The following is a 15,051-nucleotide window of genomic DNA, read 5'->3' as shown; positions in this document are numbered from 1 at the left end:
TGATGATTACCTGTTCTGTTCATCCCCCCTGAAGCTCCTATCTCTGGCCACTGTTGGAAGACAGGATACTGGGCTAGATGGACCATTGGTCTGGCCAAGGATGGCCATTCTTATGTTAATAAGAAAGGAAATGATGATGGAAAGTATAAGAGGAGGTACTTGGGCTCCTCAGCCGTGGTGGCAAATGCTGCCTTCTGATTAAGGGAAGTAATCAAAATTATATGCTAGGAACTAGGGCCCAGATCCTCAAAGGTATTTAGATACCTATTTCCCATTGTACTCAATAGAAGTTAAGTGTCTAAACACCTTTGAGGATCTGAGCCTAGAAGTATTCATTATTAATTAAGTATGGTTAACTATTTAGCTTGTAGGAATATGGACTAATGGATAGCACACTACATTGGGAATCAGGAGACCTAGGGTTTATTCCTGGCTCTGCCAATAGTTTTCTGGGTGATACTGGGCAAGTCATTTCCCCCACTGTGCTTCAGTTTCCCCATTTGTAAAGGGGGGGATAATGATACTGACCTGCTTTGTAAAGTGTGTTGAAGATCGATTGAAAAAAAGCACTGTATACGAGCTAGGGATTATTATTAACTCTCAAAATGTGCTGGGTGCCTTCCATTCACAAAGACAGATGTAGTCTCTATCCCAAAGAGCAAGCAACCTTTTCTTAATTCAATTTTGAGGGCTGAAACAATTGCATTACTACAATTACAGTACTATGTTTACTTTCATTAAATTAAGATGTGGCAGACCAAAACACAATTACTGTACTTAGCACTATCACTAAACTACACAGTAAAATAATAGGCTATTCACACACTTAAGAGAGTATGCAGATTTTCCAGGTGGTCAAGACTCCTCTTTGACTGTTTCGGTAGCAGAACAAACAAATATTGCTGAACAAGAACTCTCCTAAACTGTTAATTCTAGAATTTAAAGCTAAACATTCTCATACCATAAATCTTGTTTCCATGGTTATTGTTTGTAACTAGCTCATTTGATAATTCTATAACATACACACTTCAGAATGCTCTAGAACCTTGCCACATGAGGGGGGGCAGCCTTCGTTGTGACATCTGCTCACCTGAACTCTTTAAACGGTAGTAACCATTGTGGGAGAGGTGGTGAGAGACTGAATAAATGTTCGACAGAATAACAGTTATAGTCCATTCTTCTTTATCTCCGCTAAAAGCTGTTTGTGTGCAGAAAACAAAATTGTGCATTGTCTCAGTTATGGATCTGGAAAGTATAAGTTATATGCAGCTTGACACAACACAATTATTTGGCTGGCTCTTTGGAAGCTTCCTGCTGCTGTTCAGGCTCTTCAGAAATCCCTTAGGTCATATACACGTTCATGCATCTGACCCAAGGCAGCCTATAATTAATCTTTCCTGTCTCTTAAATGATAACAACATGAGTTTGAATCCAAGATCTTCTGCACTACAACACAGACCACTATCACTTGAGCTAACCAAGTAACTCCATTAGTTTACTGCAGTGTACTGTTATCATTCTGCCAGCATGTTACAGTTACAAAACAGTAAAGATAGTCTTCATCAAGACTTTAACCCAGACAATAAATAGAAAATGAAAAATGGCTCTCTTCCTACTGGCAGAGTTGTTACGGAGGTCTAAAACCCATTGCCAAATTACTTTTCCAGGAATCTTCCTTGTTTAACAATTTCACTCTGATTAGAAGCAAAACTCTCAGTCACAACTTACCTAATTGTAGAAAATTCCTTACTCAAAACATCCTTCAGGACAAATGCCTTTTTGTTGCCACACTTTTATTCTGCTGGAATCCCAGTGAAAATAGAAAGTATTTCCCTTAATAATAATCTTCCTACCCTATCTCTTTTTATTATAGAACTAAAATCGAGAGGAGAGGATTTTCCCAGCCAAAAGTCTGTCCCATTACACAAATAAATAAAATAAAAAAGCAGATGGGGAAAATATCCCTTCTCATATTTAGAAACACATTACTCATTAAGTGATCAGCAAACTTTCATAGATTGTAAGGTCAGAAGGGACCACCATGATCCCATTTAAAACAAGCCAGAGGAGTTCCCTGAATAAATTCCTATTTGAAATTAATCTGATCTAGTTGATTTAGCCTCTTGTTAATCAGCTCAAAGCTCTCAAACGTCAGAGAATTTCTTTAGGGCCCTGTTGCACATTTGACAGGCATTAAAGGCTAAATTCAGACTATATGTAAGCAGGCACAAACTGAAATATTTTGAATATAGTTGTGTATGCCAGGGGCTTGATCATCAGCTGATGTAAATTCATGTAGCCTCATTGACTTCAGCTGAGAATCTGGACACAGGTATTTATTTGACTCAAACCAGCCTGTTCTAGAAGCAAACTGTAGCTCTGAAACGGTAATATCTTTGTTTTCTGTGTACATCATTTTTGAATTTCTAAGACCTCTGCCTGTGTAGACACTGCATTTATTCTGCACTCAGAGTGGATGCAACCTGTTATCCAGTGCAGACCCTCATGGAGACATTCTGGGCTGGATTCACAAAGGAACTTATAAATCTAACTGCCATTTTAGGCACCTAACACCAATATTTAGGTGCCACCAGCATTCACAATCCCGTGCTCAGCTGCCACTTTACTCTAGAGGTGCCTAAGTGTCCACAGCACTTAAATTTCAGCAGGTGAGTCCGTGTGCAGGTGTATAGGTGCACAGTTAAGCTGGAACACCACTCAGCAGCTGGGTATCTAATTCATCTCTAAATCCCAGCAGGATTCACAAAATAGGCATTCCCCCACTTATCTTTCCTTTGGGGCCTGACTCAGTAGCCATGCTATGAGCATGCATACACACCCCTACAAAATGACCTGCGAAGGGAGTAGGCTGTAGGAGACCTCAGTTCAATTTCCTCCTCTATCTGATGTGGAAAAGGGATTTGAACTGGGTCTACCTCCTCTTGGGAGAGAACCAAACCACTGGGCTAGAGGATATAAGTGGGAAACCACCACTTGCTCCTTCAGCATTTCTTGCAAAAAAATGGCTCAACACCTAACTTCAGGGGAGAGTTGATGGCTGTGAACTCCAACTGGAGATAGGTGACTCCCTCTAATCCAGTGTTAGGCACTTAACTCCCTTTGAGGGCCCCACTCCTGTTCTCAGCATTTACTACTGGTTAGCCTAGGCAGCTCACCACTCAATGTACCGGCTTCTGTGATTCCCATTCTTAGGAACCTAACTCTCCTTATGCAAAGCACAGGGAGTCTGGGTATCTACATCATGGCTGTGAATTGCACTAAGCGGCAGGGTACCTAAAAGTTAGGTGCTGCAACACACAGCACTGCAGTGACCAAGTCCCTTTGCAAATTTAGCCCTATGTTTTATTTCTTTTTGTTCTTTTCTTTAATAAAAAATAAGTTCATTTTAAACTAAATGGATGCTCTTTGAATATGGAAAAACACAATGTGATGTGTGCTCTTAAGATAAAAGGCAGCCCTACAGCTCTGCTGCAGACGCTCTTTCCAATATCTGTTTTAATAACTGCAGCCAGTTAAATGAGCAGAGTTTGCCTTAATCTACTCCAATAACTAACTGCGATACTATTAGAACCCTTTGATTGCCACAGCCTCTCAGGAATGCTGAATCACTTTGTCGTGTGCACATTCACCTTGTCACACCAGTCCAGTGACGACAACTTATTTTTTTAAACTTTACAGGTTTTAAAATACTACTTAGAATACATACAGCGCTTTCCATTTTACAAGCGCTTTCCATTTTACAAGCACTTTACAAACATTAATGAACCCTCACAACATTCCTATGATCTAGAGCAAGTCTACACTACAGCACTACATCAGCACAGCTGCACCAATGCAGCTGAGCCACTGTAGCACATCTGGTGAAGACGATGCGCTATGCCAATGGGAGAGCGCTCACCCGTCAGCGGAAGCAATGTTGGCAGGAGATTGTCTCCTGCTGACACAGTGTGGGCGTGGACAGTGTAAAACTTGCGTCACTCAAGGGGTGGCTTTTTCTCACCCCTGAGCAATGTATGTTAGGTCGACTTAAGCAGTAGTGTAGACCTGCCCTTAGATAAGTGTTGTTACCATTTTAGAGATGGAAAAAGAGAGGCAGAGACCGGTTAGGTGACTCACCCTAGCACACATAGAAGACTAGTATCAGAGCTGGCATAAGAGCAGAGCTGTTCCTAAGCCTGAGTTCAGTCACTTAAATCAATCAGCCAGACTGGGCTGACCTAAAATCCTCATTGTTTGTAAAGCCTTTTTAAAAGCATGAAAGAAATACGTTTTCTCTGTCAACGTTGTCCTTTTTCATTCGGCCACAGTAGTTTGATTTGTTGCTGGTTTTAACAACACTGTAATGAATGTTTCCCCCAGCCCCGGAATTTGTGGCTCTCTTTTTTGTTCAACATCATCATCATCACTGAAGTCAGCAATTAATCTCTAAAGGAACAGGATTTGTTAACTCATGCTCCCTCTGCTGGCTCTTAAGTATCAGAGCATAAAATGTGATGGATACTGCATTAATAACAGATTAAGCTTGTTAATCATCTCATTATACTCAAAAAATGTGTGTCAGGATGCAAGGTGGATGGAAAAATAGGGCATTCATAGATTTGAAGGCCATAAGGGACCACTATGATCATCTAGTCTGACCATCTGCATAACAGAGGCCATAACTTCTGGTTAAACTAGCTGCACACATATCATTTAGAAAGACAGCCAATCTTGATTTAAAGACTTTAGTGTCAGGTGTTGATTACAATAGGAAAAACTCAGTTAAATGAACAGGTCAACAATGAAAAGTTAAATACCTATTTTAAAAGAAAATAAAAATATAAAGTTCATGTATATAGAAGGCAAATGATAGCAGTCAGCGACTGTAGAGTGAATCAACAGTTCCCTTCAATGTTAAGTCCGTAGCAGTGTCTCGTAATTATTAGGAATAACTGTTTAAGTGAAAATCACTAATCACATACTTTGTTAGTGTGCCCCTATGTTCCAATACCAACATATTAATGTCACTTCAAATCCAGAGAGCTCCTTGAACACACAAAGTCACTGGGCTACTATGTTTGTCTTGTAGCTATGCTCCAGCTTTCTCTCATGCAGCTCAAGTCTGTTATCAGAAAGCACCCGTAACATCTGGCATCACAGGATGTTTGTAAGAAAGGGAAAAGGGCCCACTCATCATCAGCAAGATGACAGACACGATCCCAACAGGAACAGCAGCACCAACTTCCTGTGCCTCTGGGCTGGAGGGCATGTAGAAAGAAAAAAATGGGATAGCACAATTGTATGCTATAGAATAGCAATTACAGGTCACTGGAATTAAGACACAGACACCCGTAAATATTTTCAAGATTCCCCCAGTTAGGAAAAAGCTGACAGTCTGAGTTTTGAGAAAAGAGAAAAGGAGTACTTGTGGCACCTTAGAGACTAACCAATTTATTTGAGCATAAGCTTTTGTGAGCTACAGCTCACTTCATCGGATGCATACTGTTGAGAAGAATTCCCATATAAATATTCCTCAGAGCAAAGACAGTGAAAGCTTTTCCTAGTGCCCCCAGGACCGTAGCAGCCAATAAAAGGACCTGGGCAACAGAAATTTACTGGAGAATGAAGGCACCATTGAAACGGAATTTGTGACAGAACATTATTTGAAGGTCTCTGGAGACTTTGCCGTGACTGTTAAAACAAACTTTCCAGATGCCTACCCAAGTGATGCCACAGGAGATGATAGTGGTGTTACTTGTATGCCACACTCTCCACTGCACTTGTCCCATTGAGATGATGCACAGGATCCAGCCTAACGTACCCAAAGCAAGGCCAACTATCTGGAAGTGAATACTAGTGGCCAAGGAGGTCATGGTCTGGAGATCTTCAAGAAGTGCCCGGATCCTGTCATGGGCAAATGCAGACAAGTGCAGGTCCACTGAAATGAAGCAGAATATAAATAAAATAATATATTGTATTTTTATACGCACACACATTAACACATATGGGGCCAGATTCGGCAAAGCCAGGCACATGCCCAAAGGCCAAATTCATGGAGAGGCCCACGTGCTAGGTCACAATGCCACTCACTCAAATTTGGCCTGGCCGCTCCTCTGTCATGACAAAAGGAAAGCTGGGCCAAACCTGAGCGGGCAATGCAGTGGACAGCACTGCGCCCCCCGGCCGCTGCTGTGAAGCCAGGTCCTGCACCAAGGCGCCCCGCTCCTCCGGACAGGAGAGAGTTCACTCAACTACATCTGTGTAGCGGGAGCTGGAGGTGCTTAATAGCTCACAAGTGTAGCTGTGCTGGCCTGAACAGGGTTAATATGAAAGCATCCATGTCACTAGAGCATCTAATTTAGCTGGCCAGAAGTTTGTTTGCCAAGGGCCTGGTGATGAGTTAATCCAGCCCTGTGCACACATGTACATGCAACGGCCCATACTTGCCAGAGGTGCCAAGGGCCTCCACAGGCCTTTCTGAGGGAAATCCTGCTGCCTCTTCCCTGGGTGCCATGGCAACTAGTGGGCAGGGTTCTGAGCCAGCTGGGAAGCAGGCAAACCCAAGCGCAGGGAGTCTGGTTCTGCTTCAGCTCCACCCGGATCGGAGACTTTTGGCTTTAGGAGGACAGGCTTCCTCCCTGGACACTGGAGAGCAAGTCACCAGGTACTCCACAGGCCTGCTCCTGCTCCCATTGAAATCAGTGGGAATGTTACCGGAAGAACAGGATCAGGCCCTTGTATTTTTCTTTTCAGGTCTCTCTCCATAACGTTTTCTCTCATTTCCCTCTGCTCTTTCTTCACTGTATTTTCTACCCTTTTTGAAAAGCCTCTTCTTTCTCATTTTTTTTTGCTCTTTGATATTCGCCCCAGCCATTGTCGTCCACCCCACTGCCATATTGTTTTTATTGATTATATGTATTATCATAGTGCCCAGGAGCCCATGCCTCTTCGCTTCCCTTCTTCTCTTCTCTATATCCCCTTGCTTCCCATAATATTCCATTTTCTGTCCACAATCCTTTCTTGTTCTGCATCTGACCCTCATTCCCAGGGACCCTTGAAATCTGTTTGCCATGGAAAAAATGTGGAATGTGCTTTTTTACAGAGAATCTTAAGCTATTACATTTTGTGAAAAAAATAAAAACATAAGTAGAATCCTGTTTATCTGAGCCTCCATTAATCGCCTTGAACCACCAACTGCCCAGGGCTCAGAGCCTTGGGTGGCTGATGGTTCAGTTAATACGGAGAGCTACATAATGGAGGCTTGAATAAATGGGGTTCTGCTGTATCAGTAAAACATTGTGTTCATCTGATACCTAATATATATTGTGGCTAGGGAAACTAAACTTCAGTGTTTCATTTTAATTGTGGAAAAAAGTGGATTTTTAGGTTTTTTTATCAGAGAATTTTGGGGGGGGGGGTTATCACAGAAAACTAGGATCCCTGCTCATTATTAATATTTAGCACCACATAATGCCGTATATGCATGAATTAATTCTTCATCACTGAGGATAGCTTTTTAGTTAGGAACAATGTTCTACAGATTTATCCAAGGGCACTGGAACAATTTGTATAGTGGGAGTGCTGAGAGCTATTGAACCAAACTATAAATCCTGTACATAATGGCAACCACTTCAAGCCAGCGGATGTGGTAGCACTCCCCACTCCGCTAGTTCCAGAATCTATGGATCTATCTTAAGCACATAGTTGGCTTCCATTACTATAGTATCAGTGCACCTCACAATCTTTACTGTATTTATCCTCATCACACCTCCCTGAGGTAGGGAAGTACTATTACCCCATTTTACAGATGTGGAGCTGAGACACAGATTTTTAAAGGTGTTTAGGCACCTAACGATGCATCTAGTAGCCTATAGTTACAAAACCTTCTAGATCCATAACTCCCATTCAAATACAACTAGGAACCTATCTGCATGTTTAGGCAGCTAAATACATTTTAAAATATAGCCATAAGTGACTTGTCTAACCTCACTCAGGAAGTGTGTGGAGGACAGGGAACTGAACCCAGCTCTACCCAGCTAGCACTCTAACTATCAGACCATCCTTCCTCTCTCCAGTAAGGAGATGGGACTAAACTGAATCAGTAGGGGAATGGGAATATTTTTGGTGAGAGAAAGATGGCTTTATGAACTGATGCTGTGTCTGGCAATGTTGACGGTGACATTCATAAAAGGAATCTCAGTTCAGTTTTCCTTAGTCGATATCTGAATGGACTTGGAGCCTATAATTTTCATGTCCATTAGTGTGTTATTTTAAGAGAACAATTTGCCACAAACGCATTCATTAGTTTAGTACAGAATTCCAGATATATTCTATACAAGGTAAACTTGAACATTTATTATTAGCAAAAAAAAATCTTTGTTTTGAAGTATTTTAATCTCCTAAAGTTCAGGAAATTACATGTGGCATTTCAAAATTTTCCAGGTAAGACCAGAGTGCGTTAAGCTCTAAAATAGCCTTGTAAACTTTTTAAAAAAAAAAAAAAAATCAAGAGAGAGCTTTTTAAGGAGTTTATGCCATCAAAGAGCAGGAAGGGAAGGTGAAGAATTGATCAAGGCACTAAGAGAGAGAAGGCCCTGGGATAGTTATTACAGGCTTTTGGGGCAAGGTTTGGCACACTTACTAAGGTTTCAATGGAGCTAATCATATAAGTATATCCTGATCAATACAGTTGCAGAATTAAGTCCTTAATTTCTAAAGCCATATTCCTTATTTCATATTCCTAAAGCAATGTATCCTTTAATAACTCCACTGTTTATTTAAGGATTCAGTTTAAGGATTCAGTGTCCTCTTTTTACAAACTTCCCAAAATTTGCTCCAGTCTGCCTCACAGGCCTGTATATCTGACCCTGCGTCTCTGCTTTTTCTCTGGTCCTTTCATACAATCTGGTGAGAGAGCCTTCTGTTATGAAACCCTTGCCATCTGAAACAGCCATCTTGTGTCTTTGCATCACACCTATACTCCAAGTCTTTTCAAATCTCATTGAAGCCATCTCTTTTTTCCCTTTCCTACATCTTTTAATTTTTATTCCCTCTTCTTTTTTTCCATATTAACTTTGCCACTGTAATTTAATTCTGCAAGGGGTTTTATGTTGCAGTTTTTAAGTAAGACACTATACAAAATTACGTTGTATTCTGTACTGAAGATGAATCTATGTGTAAGTCGCTGGAAAATGATTTTGGAATGTTAGGAAGGAGATCAGTCATTCTCTGATCTCTCTCCACAGTAGCATCCCATAACACATATAAGAACAAAAACATTTCTTCCTCACATTGCTATGTGCTTAAGAAATAGAAGTACCCAAAATCAGCAGTGAAGTTATAGCCCTTGTGAAAAATTGTTGGATCAAAAATGTGTATTGCTTTCCTGTCAGAAAGAGCATGTTCTGCAATATAGCCTCTCCTGTTCTCCTTTGTTTCAACTGTAACTGGGAATAATCCTCATTGTACTAATGGAGATTATCTTCTTCCCAGAAAAAAGGTATATTCAGCCAGTCAGATATTCACTTTGTATGTTTTCACAATATATTGGATTATTACGTTCTTTTTAGTTTGGTCCATTATTTAAACAACCACTGCTGGGAATTGCGTAATAAACATCTGTCAATAACCAATGGAGTATAAAAAGTGGCATGTTAAGTCCTTTTTAATTTTACATCGGCAAACTGCAGCTACTTTTCTTGAAAAAAGTTTTTTGTGTGACCCAAACAATTTTCACAGAGACACTTCCAATGTATTACAGTCTGCTAGGGCACAATCTGTTCTCGGTTGTGGCAGATGGCAGAACAAGGAGCAATGGTCTCAAGTTGCAGTGGGGGAGGTTTAGGTTGGATATTCGGAAAAACTTTTTCACTAGGAGGGTGGTGAAACACTGGAATGGGTTACCTAGGGAGGTGGTGGAATCTCCATCCTTAGAGGTTTTTAAGGCCCATCTTGACAAAGCCCTGGCTGGGATGATTTAGTTGGTGTTGGTCCTGCTTTGAGCAGGGGGTTGGACTAGATGACCTCCTGAGGTCTCTTCCAACTCTAATCTTCTATGATTCTAATCCTATTCCCAATGACGTCAATTGCTTTATCAATTGATATCAGAGCAACAAATAGGCAAGTGAGGCAGATGTTACAAACAAATCAGTTTCCTAAAATGTCAAAAAGGTGTATTCTCCTTCTTAATGCATATCGATTGACTGATGTAATTCATTAGTCAATTAAAAGAAAAGCCCCAAATAATTCTTTTCCTCCTAAACAGACATTTGTTACACCAGTGAAAGTTTCAGACAGATAATCCAAAACACCAAACCACGATCAGAAAAATAAAACAGGACTAGGTGTATTTGTAGACTGAGCTAGTATGGAGACTAGCATTCCCAGATAGGGTGGAACCCACAGGTCAGTTTCAAGGTCACTAATAAGGTAGCATGGAGAAGTCTGCACTACAGCTGATGGACTGTACCACATTTGTGGATAAAAAAAACAACAGCTTAAATTTTTCCGGAAGCCAGAATCTTAATCTTCATAAGCAAAACATTCAGTAAAATTTAGGTTGAAATCCTGGTCCCACTGAAGTTAATGGTAGTTTTGCCATTGATATCAATGGGGCCAAAATTTCATTTCTCTTTTGGGAGACGTCCAGGGTGTTAAAACTCTATGGTATTTGACTACAGACCTATGTTTTATGTACACAAACACACACTGAGGATAGTGTTGCTATTGCTGTTGGATATTAAGTTTGAACTGCACAGAGGGACAGGTTAATAAATAACAATATATGCATTTATATGCTGTAGAAATTTATAAAGAAATAAATACTGTTTCAGGAATACACACAGGCAAACAGTACAACCCCAATTATCCAAAGATAATGGTGTTATACCAATAAAATAAAAACCAGCAAGATCTTATTAAAGGGAAAAAGGTAAAATACCACATTTATTGTGAATACAGAAAGAATCATAGTAAGCAGTTAGTTATAGCTATAACATTCCATTCAATCTCATATTTATTCACACATTCATTCCTACAAACACACACACACAGGTTCTGCAAGGTTGTTATCATAGTTACCAGCCTTAGAGTGGCTCATGCCGAGCCACTGGCCAGGTGGCCTGGACATAAGGAGGGAGCAGGGCCTTGTCAGATGCTCATCTGATGCTCCTGGAAGTTGGTTTGCAGAATCAGACCCCAAAACTCTCACTTTCTAGAGTCCATTTTTATAGGAATTTCTTCCTAGGCCAGTCTGTGGGAATTGCTTCATCATGCTGTTGCTGAATCAATTAGCAGATGGCACATTCCTGATGGCTCCGTGCTGCCAGGTGTTATCTTGTTCTTTGGTTCTCCCATTCTTGAGGCTGTTGCGTGGATTCCAGTCTGCCCTCCGGGGTCCTCTGGTTATTTCCACTTGATGCCTTCTTCAGCCGATGGACATTGAATTCTTAGGCTGGCACCTCCCTGATCATTCAGTTATTATCCACACCAAGCATCCATCCACATACATCCTCTATCTCTATTTTAATCACAATTGTTAATACAACAAAAGGGCGGGGAGTCTCTGGGTCTGTTTCTGTTGTTACAGAGTATTGCTTTGAGTCTCTCTCTGTGTGAATTGCTTTGAGAACAGACTCTGTCTTAGAATGTACTAACACAATTAGCAGCTTGCAAGTTTCACACATAGAGGGAGAGAAACAGTACCAAAAATCAAGAGACCTCTTAATTAGTAATACCCTGGAATTTAAACTATGGGGAATCAAACTCATTTGTGATTTTAATACAGAACTTCTTTAATATGATCCAACAATGGGAGCCACCCAAAGCTTTCAGATAATCAAAGGAGCTAGTCCAACAGTCTTTGAAATCTGTGCTCTAACCCCTAACACAGATTTCTGGTAGGTTGGCTGTCTCTCTCATCTTATCATAGTCCTGGTTACTTTACAGTTCAGACCTTGTAGAGCTCAGAAGTTCCATACAAACAGTGCTTCAAAGTCACACCTCAAGACACAGTGAACAAACAGCCATCAGCACTGAGTGGAACAATACCACCATATACCCAAATTTCTATATGTTTTTGTTTTAGCTAAGAAGAATGAAAAAAATCCCAACCCAATGGGTCAGTGAATGTGGTCGAGGAAAACAGTTGGAATTACATACATTTTATGTCCAAATAACATCAACATCTGTGTTGCTGCTGCTTTTTATTAAATTTCAAACTTTAAAAATGTTTTGCCAGAAAATGTTCGTAGTTTAGTACTTTAGTACTGTAAATGAGCTTTGGAGATACACTACTGAAAGTGGTATAAGCTGCAGAGGAAAAGGCTGACTAGCCACAGTGGCGAGACCGTAAATTAGCACCAGTGAGAAAGCTGGTTCTAGCAGCAGAGGAAACAGAGAGGTAGGAGAGGGAGGCCAGGTTCATGGGATAGTCTAGGGGAAGTCACAGTGTGTCAATGAAGAAACAAATTCCCTTGTCACATACCCATGCAAGCCTAATAATTTCCATGTTCTGTTTACATGGGTGAAACTTTTCAGAGTAACAGCCGTGTTAGTCTGTATTTGCAAAAAGAAAAGGAGTACTTGTGGCACCTTAGAGACTAACCAATTTATTTGAGCATAAGCTTTCGTGAGCCACAGCTCACTTCATCGGAGCTTATGCTCAAATAAATTGGTTAGTCTCTAAGGTGCCACAAGTACTCCTTTTCTTTATGGGTGAAACTGAGGCAGAATTGGCCAAATCAGGCAATTTTGAACAGGATCCTGAAAGGAATGGGGGAAGAAGTAGAGTTGATTCGCAGGGGGAGAAGATGGATATGGTTGCATGTCTCCCCAGAAGTGGAAAATTGGAAGAATTGCAAGAATTTGGCTTTGCTTTCATCATTTTCATTTTTTTAACCTCAGAAATTAGGAATGAAAAGCAACAGCAGAAATAATTACCAAAAATAGTAACTGCCAGTCAGAAGAACTGGTTTGTTGGCATTCTACATCTTCTACTGTTAATGTTTACATAAGTATATTCTAAAACGCATTGTAATTAAAGCAATGAATCTTCATGTATGTATGTTCATTTATATTCCTAGGACTCTTGTAACAGAGATTTGAAAATTCAGGGCCTCTCATGGGACTTTACTCAATAAAAAGTCTCTTCCCACTACTGCTCCATTGTTCCCCGAAACCCTGATTTTTGTGGGCTTCTCTGGTTTATTACTGTGCTTTGGACATTTTAAAAAATCCAATTAACATATAAAAGAGTTGCTGCCACCAAAAATTTCATGCATGTATTTCTGATGATAGAAAGAACAGATTTTGACACAAGAAATATCCTAGTAATGACACTGGTCAAAGACGTTTCCCCCTTTCACATTCCTTTTTGAATTAGTGCAGTCTCTGATCAAGAAGCATATGTTTGCAGACTTTGTGCATCTTTTGTTTAAATGAGGAACTGATAACACACCATATCTTCAGGTGAAGATTTGCAGCAAGCAAAGTAAAGACATACAAATAAATATAGGATCAAATACAATCAACTTTAGAGGGCATCCTACAGACAGAAGAGAAACTAGTAAGACCTCTTTAGTACAATACATGGAGACTCATATAATACAATTGCAATGATATTCAAGTTGAGTTTGACTACGGTATGTACTAGAAATCTTGATATGTCACTGAAAGTCTTCTATGCAGGACAAAAATATCTTGGGAGCAAAAAAAGACAAGTTCACATTTAGAAAATATAGTTGCACAAGGTGCATAATAGTGGAAGGACCTAATTCAGTGGAACAACATCAATTCCTTGAACATATTAAACAGCTTCATGTTTCTAAACTTTAATACATGAATAAAATCCATATATGCAGATGATAACAAATGTTCAAAGTCAGCAGCTGTGGCACAAATCAACCATTCATCTCATTGGTGAGTCCTTGATAATGTGTGGCACTTAATAGGATTAATTGTTTTATGTGCAAACACACTAACCATGGCCTTTACTGGTACTCAACTGGTTTGAATACCCAAATATTAATGCCACTGTAAGATAGAATAAGATCCAGATAAGGCCTTAACATGCAGCTCCTGGGTCATTATATTTATATTTTAATTATGCTCCACCTGTTTGGTACAAAGTTCAAGTCTCTGTTATCAGGACTACACCCCAGCATTTGGGGTGACAGGAAATTTGTAAGAAAAAGAGAAAGTCGCACTCATCAGCAGTAGGATGACAGAGATGATCCCAAGAGGAATAGCAGCACCAACTTCTTGAGCCACTGGGCTGGAGGGCATGTAGAAAGAAGTGGGAAAGGAGATTGTTTGGTTGTGCACTACAGAATAGAAATTCCAGCTCACTGGAATTAAGACACAAAGACCTGCAGCTAGGTACAAGAATCCAGCCACTAGAAAAAAACGGATGATCTGAGTTTTGTAAAGTATTCCCATATAAATACTCCTCAGAGCAAATATAGTGGAAGCCATTCCCAGCGCACCGACAACCATGGCAATCAGCAGGAGGCCCTGAGCAACAAAAATTGCTTTGGGGATGGAGGTCTCATAGTCATTCATTTTATGACAGATCTGTTCTTTAAGGTCAGAGGAGACGTGAAGATAACTGATGAAGCAAACTTTCCATATTCCCACCCATGCAATGCCAGAGGAGATGATGGTGGTGTTGTCCACATGCCATACTCTCCATTCCACAAGCCCCATTGAAATGGTGCATAAGATCCAGCCTACTGTACCAAAAGCAAAAGCAGCTAGTTGGAGATGAGAAGTGCTGACTAGGGAGGTCATGGTCTGGAGATCTTAAACAAATGTCACAATTCTGTTGTGGGTATATTAGCCATACAGACAATTGCAGAGGCACTGAAAAAAACAACAATATATCATTATGAACATGATCATATTAGTTAGTTTGTTTGTGTATGTATGTATGTACACATGAGAGAGTACCCATACAGAGGAAGTATGGTAGTCTCCTTTCTTTAACTGTGGTGAATTTTTGAAGGTTAGTGTTTATAGCTGAATAACATCAAGATTTTCTTTCAATTCACTTTG

At 40.3% G+C, this 15,051-nt stretch overlaps 1 protein-coding gene and 1 pseudogene across 1 annotated transcript; both read right to left on the bottom strand.

Moving 5' to 3' along the window:
• Positions 1-5,128: 5,128 nt before the first annotated feature.
• On the bottom strand, positions 5,129-5,873 carry LOC144261775 (claudin-34-like; annotated as a pseudogene).
• Positions 5,874-14,148: 8,275 nt separating this feature from the next.
• Positions 14,149-14,787, bottom strand: LOC144259002 (claudin-34-like). Its single transcript, XM_077807161.1, has one exon. It carries the CDS (start codon positions 14,785-14,787, stop codon positions 14,149-14,151), a length of 639 nt encoding a protein of 212 aa, XP_077663287.1.
• Between the last annotated feature and the right edge of the window lie 264 nt (positions 14,788-15,051).

This window comes from Eretmochelys imbricata, chromosome 1 (assembly GCF_965152235.1).
Source record: "Eretmochelys imbricata isolate rEreImb1 chromosome 1, rEreImb1.hap1, whole genome shotgun sequence".
In the NCBI taxonomy this organism is placed as follows: domain Eukaryota; kingdom Metazoa; phylum Chordata; order Testudines; family Cheloniidae; genus Eretmochelys; species Eretmochelys imbricata.
Note: the sequence above shows the minus strand (reverse complement) of the source record. Positions and strands in the feature narration are given on the sequence as shown.